Source organism: Gorilla gorilla, chromosome 1 (genome assembly GCF_029281585.2).
Source record: "Gorilla gorilla gorilla isolate KB3781 chromosome 1, NHGRI_mGorGor1-v2.1_pri, whole genome shotgun sequence".
In the NCBI taxonomy this organism is placed as follows: Eukaryota; Metazoa; Chordata; class Mammalia; order Primates; family Hominidae; genus Gorilla; species Gorilla gorilla.
This window is the reverse complement of record NC_073224.2, coordinates 125,589,522-125,604,121: the sequence shown is the minus strand read 5'-3', so window position 1 is coordinate 125,604,121 and position 14,600 is coordinate 125,589,522. Positions and strand designations below refer to the sequence as shown.

The window sequence follows — 14,600 nt, the reverse complement described above, 5'->3', positions numbered from 1 at the left end:
TTGGCTGTTAATTCAGTAGTGACATCTGGAGATTGTAGATTTAGGGAAAATGAGGAAGTGATGAATAGAACTATTTCTTCCATTCACCCAGCTACAAATTGTGCTGATTTACAATGTTGTATGTTATTTGTGGCACTTGTTTTGGTTTTAATTTCATAGTCCTCTCAAGATAGGAACTTGCCATCAGATGAGCCAGGTGAACTAGCCAAACAGGGTTTTCTTGTTGATCTTTTCAAAAAACCAGCTCTGGATTCATTGATTTTTTGAAGGGTTTTTTGTGTCTCTATCTCCTTTAGTTCTGCTCTGATCTTAGTTACTTCTTGTCTTCTGCTAGCTTTTGAATTTGTTTGCTTTGCTTCTCTAGTTATTTTAATTGTGATGTTAGGGTGTCAATTTTAGATCTTTTCTGCTTTCTCTTGTGGGCATTTAGTGCTATAATTTTCCCTCTACACATTGCTTTAAATGTGTCCCAGAGATTCTGGTATGTTGTGTCTTTGTTCTCATTGGTTTCAAAGAACATCTTTATTTCTGCCTTCATTTTGTTATTTTCTCAGTAGTCATTCAGGAGCAGGTTGTTCAGTTTCCATGTAGTTGTGCGGTTTTGAGTGAGTTTCTTAATCCTGAGTTCTAATTTGATTGCACTGTGGTCTGACAGTTTGTTGTGATTTCCATTCTTTTACATTTGCTGACGACTGCTTTACTTCCAACTATGTGGTCAATTTTGGAATAAGTGTGATGTGGTGCTGAGAAGAATGTATATTCTGTTGATTTGGGGTGGAGAGTTCTGTAGATGTCTTTTAGGTCTGCTTGCTGGAGAGCTGAGTTCAAGTCCTGGATATCCTTGTTAAGCTTCTGTCTCATTGATCTGTCTAATATTGACAGTGGGGTGTTAAAGTCTCCCATGATGATTGCGTGGAGTCTAAATCTCTTTGTAGGTCTCTCAGGACTTGCTTTATGAATCTGGGTGCTCCTGTATAGGGTGCATATATATTTAGGATAGTTAACTCTTCTTGTTGAATTGATCCCTTTACCATTATGTAGTGGCCTTCTTTGTCTCTTTTGATCTTTGTTGGTTTAAAGTCTGTTTTATCAGAGACTAGGATTGCAACCCCTGCCTTTTTTTGTTTTCCATTTGCTTGGTAGATCTTCCTCCATCCCTTTATTTTGAGCCTATGTGTGTCTCTGCATGTGAGATGGGTTTCCTGAGTACAGCACACTGATGGGTCTTGACTCTTTATCCAATTTGCCATTCTGTGTTTTTTTAACTGGGGCATTTAGCCCATTTACATTTAAGGTTAATATTGTTATGTGTGAATTTGATCCTGTCGTTATGATGTTAGCTGGTTATTTCGCCCGTTAGTTGATCCAGTTTCTTCCTAGCGTCAATGGTCTTTACAGTTTGGCATGTTTTTGCAGTGGCTGGTACCGGTTGTTCCTTTCCATGTTTAGTGCTTCCTTTAGGAGCTCTTGTAAGGCAGGCCTGGTGGTGACAAAATCTCTCAGCATTTGCTTCTCTGTAAAGGATTTATTTCTCCTTCACTTATGAAGCTTTGTTTGGCTGGATATGAAATTCTGGGTTGAAAATTCTTTTCTTTAAGAATGTTGAAGATGCTGGAGAGGATGTGGAGAAATAGGAACACTTTTACACTGTTGGTGGGACTGTAAACTAGTTCAACGATTGTGGAAGGCAGTGTGGCAATTCCTCAGGGATCTAGAACTAGAAATACCATTTGACCCAGCCATCCCATTAGTGGGTGTATACCCAAAGGATTATAAATCATGCTGCTGTAAAGACACATGCACACATATGTTTATTGCGGCACTATTCACAATAGCAAAGACTTGGAACCAAGCCAAATATCCAGCAATGATAGACTGGATTAAGAAAATGTGGCACATATACACCATGGAATAGTATGCAGCTATAAAAAATGATGAGTTCATGTCCTTTGTAGGGGCATGGATGAAGCTGGAAACCATCATTCTTAGCAAACTATTGCAAGGACAAAAAACCAAATACCGCATGTTCTTACTCACAGGTGGGAATTGAACAATGAGAACACATGGACACAGAAAGGGGAACATCACACACTGGGGCCTGTTGTAGGGTGGGGGGAGGGAGGAGGGGTAGCATTAGGAGATATACCTAATGTTAAATGATGAGTTAATGGGTGAAGCACACCAATGTGGACATGTATACATATGTAACTAACCTGCACGTTGTGCACATGTATCCTAAGACTTAAAGTATTAAAAAATACATATATATATATATATATATATACATACACAAAAAATAATAAAGGAAAACTATACATATGGAAAAAAAAAAGAATGTTGAATATTGCTCCCACTCTCTTCTGGCTTGTAGGGTTTGTGCCAAGAGATCTGCTGCTAGTCTGATGGGCTTCCCTTTGTGGGTAATCCGACCTTTCTCTCTGGCTGCCCTTAGCATTTTTTCCTTCATTTCAACCTTGGTGAATCTGACAATTACGTGTTTTGGGGTTGCTCTTCTCGAGGAGTATCTTTATGGTGTTCTCTGTGTTTCCTGAATTTGAATGTTGGCCTTCCTTGCTAGGTTGGGGATGTCCTCCTGGATAATATCCTGAAGAATGTTTCCCAGCTTGGTTCCATTCTCCCCGTCACTTTCAGTACACCAATCAAACGTAGATTTGGTCTTTCCACATAGTCCCATATTTATTGGAGGCTTGTTCATTTCTTTTTACTCTTTTTTCTCTAAACTTCTCTTCTCGCTTCATTTCACTAATTTGATCTTGAATCACTGATACCGTTTCTTGCACTTGATCGAATTGGCTACTGAAGCTTGTGCATGCATCACGTAGTTCTCGTGCCATGGTTTTCAGCTCCATCAGGTCATTTAAGGTCTTCTCTACACTGTTCATTCTGGTTAGCCATTCGTCTAATCTTTTTTAAGGTTTTTAGCTTCCTTGAGATGAGTTCGCACATCCTCCTTTAGCTCAGAGAAGTTTGTTATTACCGACTTTCTGAAGCCTACTTCTGTCAGCTCATCGAAGTCATTCTCCATCGTGCTTTGTTCCATTGCTGGTGAGGAGCTGCGATCCTTTGGAGGAGAAGGGATGTCAGGTTTTTGGAATTTTCAGCTTTTGTGCTCTGGTTTCTCCCCACCTTTGTGGTTTTATCTACCCTTGGTCTTTGATGATGGTGACCTACAGATGGGGTTTTGGGGTGGATGTCTTTTTTGTTGATGTTGATGCTATTCCTTTCTGTGTGTTAGTTTTCCTTCTAACAGTCAGGTCCCTCAGCTTCAGGTCTGTTGGAGTTTGCTGGAAGTCCACTCCAGACCCTCAAACAGGGATTTCTTGGTGTTGCCTATTCTCTCCCATGTGTTTAAATCCAGGGAGAGGTGTATATATGCTTTCTTCCTATTTGTTGGTAGTATGTTGGCTAGTATTTTTGCAAGAAAAGAAATTGAAAAAGTAAATATATCAAAATATTGGGAAAATGGGGCCCTTAATACACAAGATCTGTGTCTGCACTGCGTCAAGAACTCTCTTCACTTGAATGCTGCATGTAAAATTCAACCCAATTTATGCAAAGTAGTTGAAGCCCTGTGTCAGTTCTCTGTGCTGCAAGTCATGATGGTAGTTTACAGGGAGAGTCTGGGTGCCCTGAGTTGGCTCATCTGTGGCACATGTACTGAGCACATGCTGCCCATTTTTGCTCTGTCCCCAGAGCAGTCACCCTCCACCCTGTATTTAGAAGGATAGTTTTATTTCTCTTGAAGGAAAAATGCCTTTGGTTTCTGTGACCACTCCATTCTGTCTCCCATCAGATCATCTGGGAGGTTTTGTTGTCTAATGTCTGTTGGTTAAATCTTCTATCATCCCTGTCCTGCCTGGCTCATCAGGAATCTGCAGGAGTCTGAAGAGGAGGAAGTCCCCCAGGAGTCCTGGGATGAAGGTTATTCGACTCTCTCAATTCCTCCTGAAATGTTGGCCTCGTACCAGTCTTACAGCAGCACATTTCACTCATTAGAGGAACAGCAAGTCTGCGTGGCTGTTGACATAGGCAGTGAGTACTCCATTGTGAAGGTGATAAAGCTCCATTTCATGGCCCAGGTAGACCCCATAATCTTTGGGCCTTGTGCCCCTTGTTGGGCTGAGATTTGCCATCACCGTGGGCTGAACGTATATATCAATGTAGATTTCAATCACTCTGGAGTCGAGTCTGAAGCACAGGCATGGGGTGGGTCAATGAGCTTTGCTCTCTTCCTAGTCTCAGGCCATGCCCGTGCCAACCTGGACTGACTGTCACGACATTGAACTCAAGGCAGGTGTGGCAAACTCACACCAAACTATGCAGCATATGCCCAGGAGTTGTCTGTCAGATCAGCTCATCTGAATTAAATGTCTCTTGCCACCTACAAAATTCCTTATGAGTTTTGTTCCCAAAGCATGTCTGTGTGGTTCTTTACCTGCCCAAGGCCAGTGTCACCCTTGTCTACGTCTCAGTGAAAGATGTGACCCAGGTTTCACTGAATTTAGTCCCATTTTCTGTGTCTTCTAAGTTCGCTTGTTTTAGCTCATCTGTCCATCATGTTCCTGGTATGTTTTCTAGATAAATGGCTGACTTTTCACCCACAAAAGCCATAATAGCTGATGCTTCTGTGTAGAACCAAGTTTCATTTTGACTCAAGAGCTGGTACATTGCACCCCTTCATCAAATCTCTGTGTCCACAATGTCGTAAGCTATCAAATTCTGGGTATTTAATGAGAGAAAGCTTAATATTGAAGTATCTCTCCTATGAGGTGTTAGAACTATTTGCCTACAATTTATTGGGGGAAAAAATTGCTCATTTGTGTACATAAACCTAGAACAGAGCACATAGGGAAGATAACATTCCAAAACAGGGGAACTTTGCCCAAGGCTCATGAAAGAACCCAAGCCAGTTTTCTCAAGACTTGACCTCAGGCCTACTGGAATATTTCTCTCAAAGTCTCCTGTTCTCACACTGACAAGACTGATGTCCCTGTGTTAGGATTGGACAGAGGAATGTTTCTGTGTGCAAGGAAGAACTGCTTAATGTAAGAGGGCCCATCTGAATTTATTTGCAGGACATCGGTGGGATCAAGTGAAAAAGGAGGACCAAGAGGCAACAGGTCCCAGGTGAGTCTGAGGAATTGTGGACAGTTAATTTGATGTTGACACCTGGATATGCCAAGTCCAGGGAAAACAGTACATGCTGAAAATAATGATTTTGTCTTGTCAGACAAGTCTGAATTATGCCTACTACATTGCTTTTTGGTTCTGATTAGAGTAAATGTTTAGGTTTCCATTTCTTCCTACCTTTATCATTTACTAACCTAGTGAAGGTTGACCATACCTCAAAAGCTGTATTCTCATGGTAACTGCAGGGAAACTTGAGCACATTTTATGCAAAATTATTGAGGACATGCTTTTCATGATCACTGTTCACTGTGTGTCCTGAGAGCACAAATACAGAGTGTCCTTTGACTCCCTCATCAGTGTGTCACGTGACGAATTCACTGAGCTCTGTGTGTGTGTGTGTGTGTCTTTCTCTTTCATCCTTTTCTACCTGGCCCTGTTCTATCCCACCATAAAGGCAATGATTTGTTACCTCATTCATGGATCTGTCCTTTTTCTTTTCAAACTCTTCCTTACGTTAGCCATGAAATCTAGCTGGGGCTGTGTGGTTTCTGATTCCCCCTGGCTTATTCTTTACTTTTTCCCACTTTTCCAGGCTCAGCAGGGAGCTGCTGGATGAGAAAGGGCCTGAAGTCTTGCAGGACTCACTGGATAGATGTTATTCAACTCCTTCAGGTTGTCTTGAACTGACTGACTCATGCCAGCCCTACAGAAGTGCCTTTTACGTATTGGAGCAACAGCGTGTTGGCTTGGCTGTTGACATGGATGGTGAGTACCTTTCTATGAAGGTGATAAGGATCCACTGAGTCTTCTGGTTAGGGTCATATTCCTACTGCAAGTGGCCCTTACTGAGCTGAGAGATGTCATTGCCACAGGGAGGACCTATAGGCACATGTAGGTTGAAGGAAACTCTAGTTCCACTTGGAAGCCCAGACAAGGGATGGGTCAGTGAGCAAGGCTCTCTTCCTAGTCTCAGGCCATGCCTGTGGCGCCCTAATCCTACTCTCAAGATGTTGGATCTAGGCAGATGTGACAAATTCACACAACTCTGATTTTGTCTCAATTTTGTAGATCTTGTAGATTTCATCCTTCACTCTAATTTCAGCGTCTAAAATCCTCGCTACCATGAACAATCTGAGTGTTTGATGAGACAGGGCTGAATAGTGCAGTTTTTCTCCTAGCAACCATTTGGGGGCATTTGCTTTAAATCGATTGGAAAAATATGGCATAACCATTTGCACAAACTTGGGACAAATGATATTGGGATAACGATCTACCAGAATAGGGAATTTTACCCACAGTTTCTGGGACAAAAACCAAGGAATCTCTATCGTGATCAGCCTTCAGGCCTCCTGAAGAATATCTCTCACAGTGTCCTATTCTCATGCTGAGGAGCCTGAAGTCCCTGTGTGAGGATTAGACAGTGGATTGTTATGTGTGTAGGAGAACCAGCTTAATATGTCTGTCCATGTCTGAACTTATTGCAGAAATTGAAAAGTACCAAGAAGTGGAAGAAGACCAAGACCCATCATGCCCCAGGTAACTGTGAGCAATTATGGATGCTTAATTCTGTGTTGACACCTGGAGATGCCAGGTCCAGGGAAAACAAGAGTGTGTTCAATTTCATGTTTTCAACGACGGTTGAATTACTCCTACTGACATTGCTGTTGGTTTTCATTGCAGTAGATGTTTAGGTTTCCATTTCTTCCTCCCCTTATCATTTACTAACTTACTGTAGGTTGACCATACCTCAAAGGCTGTATGGCAACTGCATGGAATCTTGAGCAAGTTTATGGAAAATTATTGAGCCCACTCTTTTCATGATCACTGTTCGCTGTGTGTCCCGAGGGCGCTAACTCAGAGTGTCCTTTGACCCCTTCATCAGTGTGTCACCCGGCCAATTCGCTGAGCTCACTTTCTCCTCTCTCTCTCTCTCCCTCTCCCTGTCTTTCTCTTTCATTCTTTTCTACCTGGCCCTGGTCTATCCCAACATAAAGGCAATAATTCATTACCTCATTAATGGATCTGTCCTTTTTCTTTTTAAACAGTTCCTTATGTTAGCCATGAAATCTAGCTGGGGCTGTATGGTTTCTGATTCCCCCCTGGCTTATTCTTTACTTTTTCCCACTTTTCCAGGCTCAGCAGGGAGCTGCTGGATGAGAAAGAGCCTGAAGTCTTGCAGGATTCACTGGATAGATGTTATTCGACTCCTTCAGGTTATCTTGAACTGCCTGACTTAGGCCAGCCCTACAGCAGTGCTGTTTACTCATTGGAGGAACAGTACCTTGGCTTGGCTCTTGACGTGGACAGTGAGTACCTTACTATGAAGGTGATAAGGCTCCACCTGGTCTTCCAGATAGGGGTGATATTCCTGTTCCAAGTGGCCCTTACTGACCCGAGAGATGTCATTGCCGCAGGCAGGACCTATGGGCGCATATAGGTTGTAATGAAACCGTAGTCTCAGTTGGAAGCCTAGACATGAAATGGGTCAGTGAGCAAGGCTCTATTCCTAGTGTCCAGCCATGCCTGTGGCAACCTGAGCCCACTCTCAGCACATTGGACCCAGGCAGATGTAAAAAATTCACAGAACTATGATTTGGACTCAAGGGTTTGTAGATTTCCTCCTTCATTCTAATTTCAGTGTCTAAAATTCTTGCATCCATGAACGAGCTGGGCATTTGATGAGACAGGGCTGAATACTGCAGTTTTCCTCCTAGAAATCATCTGGGCCATTTTCTTTTGAACTGATGGGAACAATGAGGCATAACTGTTTGCACAAACTCGGGATAAATGATTTTGGGATAACGATCTACCAGAATGGGGATATTTCACCCTTGGTTCTGAGATGCAAACCAAAGAATATCATGACCAGCTTTCAGGCCTCCTGAAGTATATGTCTCACATTGTCCTGTTCTCATGCTGAGGAGCCTGAGATCCCTGTGTGGGGATTAGACAGTGGACTGTTATGGGTGTAGGTGAATTGGCTTATTTTGTCTGTCCCTGTCTGAATGTATTGCAGGAATTAAAAAGGACCAAGAAGAGGAAGAAGACCAAGGCCCACCATGCCCCAGGTAACCGAGCAATTGTGAACAGCTACTTCTGTGTTGACAGCTGGAGACTCCTGGTTCAGGGAAAACAGAGTGGGCTGACATTATCGATTACATCTTTTCAACCAAGCCTGAATTATTCCTACTAACATTGCTGTTGGTTTTCATTGCAGTAGATATTTAGGTTTCCATTTCTTCCTCCCCTTATCATTTACTAACCTACTGTAGGTGGACCAGACTTCAAAAACTGTATTCTCATGGCGACTGCATGGAAACTTGAGCACATTTTATGGAAAATTATTGAGCACAGTCTTTTCATGATCACTGTATGCTGTGTGTCCTGAGGGCACTAACTCAGAGTGTCCTGTTACTCCCTCATCAGTGTGTCCACCTGGACAATTCACTGAGCTCGTTCTCTCTGTGTGTGTGTGTGTGTGTCTGTGTGTGTGTGTGTGTATCTATCTGTCTTTCTCTTTCATTCTTTTCCATTTGGCCCTGTTCTGTCCCAACATGAAGGCAATAATGTGTTACCTCATTAATGGATCTATCCTTTTACTTTTTTAACCACTTCCTTATGCTACCCATGAAACCTAGTTGGGGCTCTGTTGTGTCTGATTTCCCCTGGCTTATTCTTTACTTTTTCCTCCTTTTCCAGGCTCAGCAGGGAGCTGCTGGAGGTAGTAGAGCCTGAAGTCTTGCAGGACTCACTGGATAGATGTTATTCAACTCCTTCCAGTTGTCTTGAACAGCCTGACTCCTGCCAGCCCTATGGAAGTTCCTTTTATGCATTGGAGGAAAAACATGTTGGCTTTTCTCTTGACGTGGGAGGTGAGTACCTTTCTATGAAGGTGATAAGGATCCACTGAGTCTTCCATATAAAGATCATATTCCTGCTCCAAGTGGCCATTACTGAGCTGAGAGATGTCATTGCTGCAGTGAGGACCTATAGGCACATGTAGGTTGAATGAAACTCTAGTTCTACCTGGAAGCCCAGACATGGGATGGGTCAGTGAACATGGCTCTCTTCCTAGTCTCAGGCCATACCTGTGGCACTGTGATTCTATTCTCATGACATTGGACCTGGGCAGATGTGACCAATTCAGAGAACTATGATTTTGACTCAAGGGTTTGTAGATTTCCTTTTTCACTCTAATTTCAGTGTCTAAAGTCCTCACAACCATGAACAATCTGAGTATTTGATGAGACAGGGCTAAATATTGCAGTTTTTCTCCTAGAAATCATTTGAGGGTATTTGCTTTAAATTGATTGGAAAAATATGGCATAACTGTTTGCACAAACTTGGGACAAATGATATTGGGATAACGATCTACTAGAATAGGGACATTTTACCCACAGTTTCTGGGAGAAAAACCGAGGAATTTCTATCATGACCAGCCTTCAGGCCTCCTGAAATATATCTCTCACAGTGTCCTATTCTTATGCTGAGGAGCCTGAGGTCCCTGTGTGAGGATTAGGCAGTGGATTGTTATGTGTGTAGGGGAATCAGCTTAATGTGTCTGTCCGTGTCTGAATTTATTGCAGAAATTGAAAAGAAGGGGAAGGGGAAGAAAAGAAGGGGAAGAAGATCAAAGAAGAAAAGAAGAAGGGGAAGTAAAGAAGGGGAAGAAGATCAAAACCCACCATGCCCCAGGTAACTTTCAGCAATTGTGGATGCTTAATTCTGTGTTAACACCTGGAGGCAACAGATTCAGGGAAACCAGAGTGTGTTTCATGTCACGTTTTCAACGAAGGCTGAATTACTCCTACTGTCATTGCTGTTGGTTTTCATTGCAGTAGATGTTTAGGTTTCCATTTCTTCCTCCCCTTATCATTTACTAACGTACCATAGGTTGACCATACTTCAAAAGCTGTACTCTCATGGCCACTGCATCGAATTTTGAGCATATTTTATGGAAAACTATTGAGCTCACTCTTTTCATGATCACAGTTTGCTGTGTGTCATGAGGGCACTAACTCAGAGTGTCCTTTTACTCCCTTACCAGTATGTCACCTGGCCAATTCACTAGCTCACTTTCTCTCTGTCTCTGTCTCTGTCTCTGTCTCTGTCTCTCTCTCTCTGTCTTTCTCTTTCATTGTTTTCTACCTGGCCCTGTTCTATCCCAACATAAAGGCAATAAATTTTTTTTTTTTACCTTATTAATGCATCTATCCTTTTTCTTTTCTAACCACTTCCTTATGTTACTTCTGAAATCTAGTGGGGCTCTGTGGTGTCTGATTTTCCCTGGCTGCTTCTTTAGTTTTGTGTCCTTTTCCAGGCTCAACGGCGTGCTGATGGAAGTGGAAGAGCCTGAAGTCTTACAGGACTCACTGGATAGATGTTATTCGACTCCGTCAATGTACTTTGAACTACCTGACTCATTCCAGCCCTACAGCAGTGTGTTTTACTCATTTGAGGAACAGCACATCAGCTTCGCCCTTTACGTGGACAATAGGTTTTTTACTTTGACGGTGACAAGTCTCCACCTGGTGTTCCAGATGGAAGTCATATTCCCACAATAAGCAGCCCTTACTAAGCCGAGAGATGTCATTCCTGCAGGCAGGACCTATAGGCACGTGAAGATTTGAATGAAAGTACAGTTCCATTTGGAAGCCCAGACATAGGATGGGTCAGTGGGCATGGCTCTATGCCTATTCTCAAACCATGCCATTGGCAACCTGTGCTCAGTCTGAAGACAATGGACCCACGTTAGGTGTGACACTTTCACATAACTGTGCAGCACATGCCGGGAGTGATCAGTCAGACATTTTAATTTGAACCACGTATCTCTGGGTAGCTACAAAATTCCTCAGGGATTTCATTTTGCAGGCATGTCTCTGAGCTTCTATACCTGCTCAAGGTCAGTGTCATCTTTGTGTTTAGCTCATCCAAAGGTGTTACCCTGGTTTCAGTGAACCTAACCTCATTCTCTGTGTCTTCAGTGTTGGCTTGTTTTAGCTGATCCATCTGTAACACAGGAGGGATCCTTGGCTGAGGATTGTATTTCAGAACCACCAACTGCTCTTGACAATTGTTAACCCGCTAGGCTCCTTTGGTTAGAGAAGCCACAGTCCTTCAGCCTCCAAGTGGTGTCAATACTTAGGAAGACCACAGCTAGATGGACAAACAGCATTGGGAGGCCTTAGCCCTGCTCCTCTCATTTCCATCCTGTAGAGAACAGGAGTCAGGAGCCGCTGGCAGGAGACAGCATGTCACCCAGGACTCTGCCGGTGCAGAATATGAACAATGCCATGTTCTTGCAGAAAACGCTTAGCCTGAGTTTCATAGGAGGTAATCACCAGACAACTGCAGAATGTAGAACACTGAGCAGGACAACTGACCTGTCTCCTTCACATAGTCCATATCACCACAAATCACACAACAAAAAGGAGAAGAGATATTTTGGGTTCAAAAAAAGTAAAAAGATAATGTAGCTGCATTTCTTTAGTTATTTTGAACCCCAAATATTTCCTCATCTTTTTGTTGTTGTCATGGATGGTGGTGACATGGACTTGTTTATAGAGGACAGGTCAGCTGTCTGGCTCAATGATCTACATTCTGAAGTTGTCTGAAAATGTCTTCATGATTAAATTCAGCCTAAACGTTTTGCCGGGAACACTGCAGAGACAATGCTGTGAGTTCCCAACCTCAGCCCATCTGCGGGCAGAGAAGGTCTAGTTTGTCCATCACCATTATGATATCAGGACTGGTTACTTGGTTAAGGAGGGGTCTAGGAGATCTGTCCCTTTTAGAGACACCTTACTTATAATGAAGTACTTGGGAAAGCGGTTTTCAAGAGTATAAATATCCTGTATTCTAATGATCATCCTCTAAACATTTTATCATTTATTAATCCTCCCTGCCTGTGTCTATTATTATATTCATATATCTACACTGCAAATTTTGGGTCTCAATTTTTACTGTGCCTTTGTTTTTACTAGTGTCTGCTGTTGCAAAAGGAAGAAAACATTCTCTGCCTGAGTTTTAATTTTTGTCCAAAGTTAATTTTAATCTATACAATTAAAACCTTTTGCCTATCACTCTGGACTTTTGGATTGTTTTTTACATTCAGTGTTATAATATTTGGTTATGCTGATTGGTTTTGGTGGGTACTGATGCGAATTAATAAAAACATTTCATTTCCATGTTTATTTTCTAATCTCTTCTACATGGTAGGCTATGTTTACCATACGTAGCAGAATGTATTTACATTTCTTGGTTGTAGTCATTTGTATTCTTCGTGAGTGTGAGTGTGTGTGTGTGTGTCTGTGTGTGCCTTTGGCATTTAGGAAGGGTTGTATAGCTCATGTTAAATATTGCACTGAAAATGTTTTTGATGGTTTTCCTCCCTTTGAACTAGACACACTTCTAATATTTGGTTTATAGTTTTAAATTATAACTTTCAGCATCAAATATTTCCATACAACAGTCAATTACATGATGTGTTTTCTTTTTCCTACCTCCTTTACCTGCCACTTCTCATAATAGTATTTGAACCTAAACATATACCGGTGACATTCTGTGATTATCATCTTGCCCCTACCTTGGTTTTGGTTTTTGGTGCAGTTCCAGGCTCTTGGTGTCTTTGTTTGGGACACCAAGAGCCTGGAACTGCACGGCACCAGCTGGTAAGAATTAGGCTTTTTTGGCCGGGCGCGGTGGCTTATGCCTGTAATCCCAGCACTTTGCGAGGCCAAGGCGGGCGGATCACGAGGTCAGGAAATCGAGACCATCCTGGCTAACACGGTAGAACCCCATCTCTACTAAAAATAAATTAGCCGGGCGTGGTGGCGGGCGCCTGTAGTCCCAGCTACTCGGGAGGCTGAGGCAGGAGAATGGCCTGAACCCGGGAGGCGGAGCTTGCAGTGAGCCGAGATCGCGCCACTGCACTCCAGCCTGGGCGACAGAGAGAGACTCCGTCTCAAAAAAAAAAAAAAAGAAAAAGGCTTTTTTTTTTTTCCCTAAGGGTTAACAACAAACCAGCCCTTTGGAAAGCCTTGCTTCACCACTGTTATCAACCAACGGCCTGATGCTTTCCCTCAGTTTTGTGATTTTGACAAAACAAGCAAGCAGCATTCCCTCCTGATAAGAGACCACCGACCTAGGAATGATTCTGGCCAGACTAGAGAGGATGCACAGTGAGGGTTTTCATGTCCTCTGCTTCAGCTTTTGATGTCAGAGGGCCACAAACTCCACTCTCAGATGATTGCTAATGCCACCATTTTATGAACATGGGCCCCATGGAGAGGCACGAAGCTCAATTGCACTTCTGCACATTTTTCCTCCTATAAATATTGCTATTGGAATATTATTTGGTACGGCTCCCGTGAAAGATACATTTGCAGAATGTACTCAAATTAGAAGCATCATGTAAACCCTATAATGTAGCAATAGTGCATCAACTTCCCTACACTATAGAAATGTCTGCGGTGTAGACATTTCCACAATGGCCAAAGATATGTGTACAAGAAAGGTGGCTGCAGCATTCTTTGTAATCCTAAAACAATGAAACCTACCTCATCTCAAAAACTTTTTTATTTTATTTTATTTTTTGAGATGGAATCTCGCTCTGTTGCCCAGGCGGGAGTGTAGCGGTGCAGCCTCCACTGGTGCAGCCTCCACTTCCCAGGTTCAAATGATTCTCCTGCCTCAGAATCCCAAGTACCTGGGATTACAGGCACATGCCACCATGCCTGGCTAACAAAAACATTTTGAAAAGGGTTAAATAAATCATGCACAAAGTGAGGAAAAATACTCTTCAAAAATGATGGAGAGGATCACTATGATGATGAATGATTCCACTGGTCACGTTATTGATAGAGCAATCAGTAAATCCAGGCACATCCTCGGGATATTACTGACCTCCTATTATTAAAATATGAAAAAATGGAGGCATGTAAATTACTCGTTTAAGCGTATAACGGACTGAATTAGAATTTTATCACACCAGAAGTGGGTTCCTAGGTCTCTGTTTCAGGATTCCTGAGTTACACACGTATAAACCCAGGATTTCAGGAGATACCCGGTTAAGAATCCGGTCGGGGAGGTGGGCTGGCCCTTGACATGGATAAGTCACAAATTAGTGGCTTAGGACTCCAGGAAGATAAAATCTTCCCCATTTATCTAGTGATTGACAATGCATGAATACTTTAAAAGCTCAAACAAGCGTCCCTGGGTGGGCTCGAACCACCAACCTTTCAGTTAACAGCCGAACGCGCTAACCGATTGCGCCACAGAGACAGGTACTATCAGTTCTACTGGGCGCTATAGGAAGGGCGCACACACGAAACTTCCTCCGTCCCTTGCATCCTCAGGGCCCGCCCGGCAGGACAACTGAGCAAGGCCTTGGAAGACCGGAGAGATTGGAGCGGTAAGTCGCGCTGGTCACGTTGGACACCTGCGCGTTG

General features: G+C 42.8%; 1 protein-coding gene and 1 non-coding gene across 3 annotated transcripts in view; one reads left to right on the top strand and one right to left on the bottom strand.

The window, feature by feature from the left end:
• LOC129525330 (neuroblastoma breakpoint family member 1-like) overlaps nucleotides 1-12,233 on the top strand; it is a 79,415-nt gene extending 67,182 nt beyond the window's left edge. For both annotated transcript variants that reach the window (XM_063698343.1, XM_055355280.2), the window contains 9 exons: nucleotides 3,890-4,053; nucleotides 5,097-5,148; nucleotides 5,744-5,916; nucleotides 6,636-6,687; nucleotides 7,285-7,457; nucleotides 8,168-8,219; nucleotides 8,851-9,023; nucleotides 9,738-9,846; nucleotides 10,472-12,233. In XM_063698343.1, coding sequence (XP_063554413.1) covers nucleotides 3,890-4,053; nucleotides 5,097-5,148; nucleotides 5,744-5,916; nucleotides 6,636-6,687; nucleotides 7,285-7,457; nucleotides 8,168-8,219; nucleotides 8,851-9,023; nucleotides 9,738-9,846; nucleotides 10,472-10,715 — 1,192 coding nt within the window. In that variant the 3' untranslated portion in view covers nucleotides 10,716-12,233. The remainder of the gene's footprint in view (nucleotides 1-3,889; nucleotides 4,054-5,096; nucleotides 5,149-5,743; nucleotides 5,917-6,635; nucleotides 6,688-7,284; nucleotides 7,458-8,167; nucleotides 8,220-8,850; nucleotides 9,024-9,737; nucleotides 9,847-10,471) is intronic.
• A 2,126-nt stretch (nucleotides 12,234-14,359) lies between these two features.
• On the bottom strand, nucleotides 14,360-14,433 carry TRNAN-GUU (transfer RNA asparagine (anticodon GUU)). Its single transcript has one exon. It is a non-coding gene; the product is annotated as a tRNA-Asn (tRNA).
• Nucleotides 14,434-14,600: the final 167 nt, after the last annotated feature.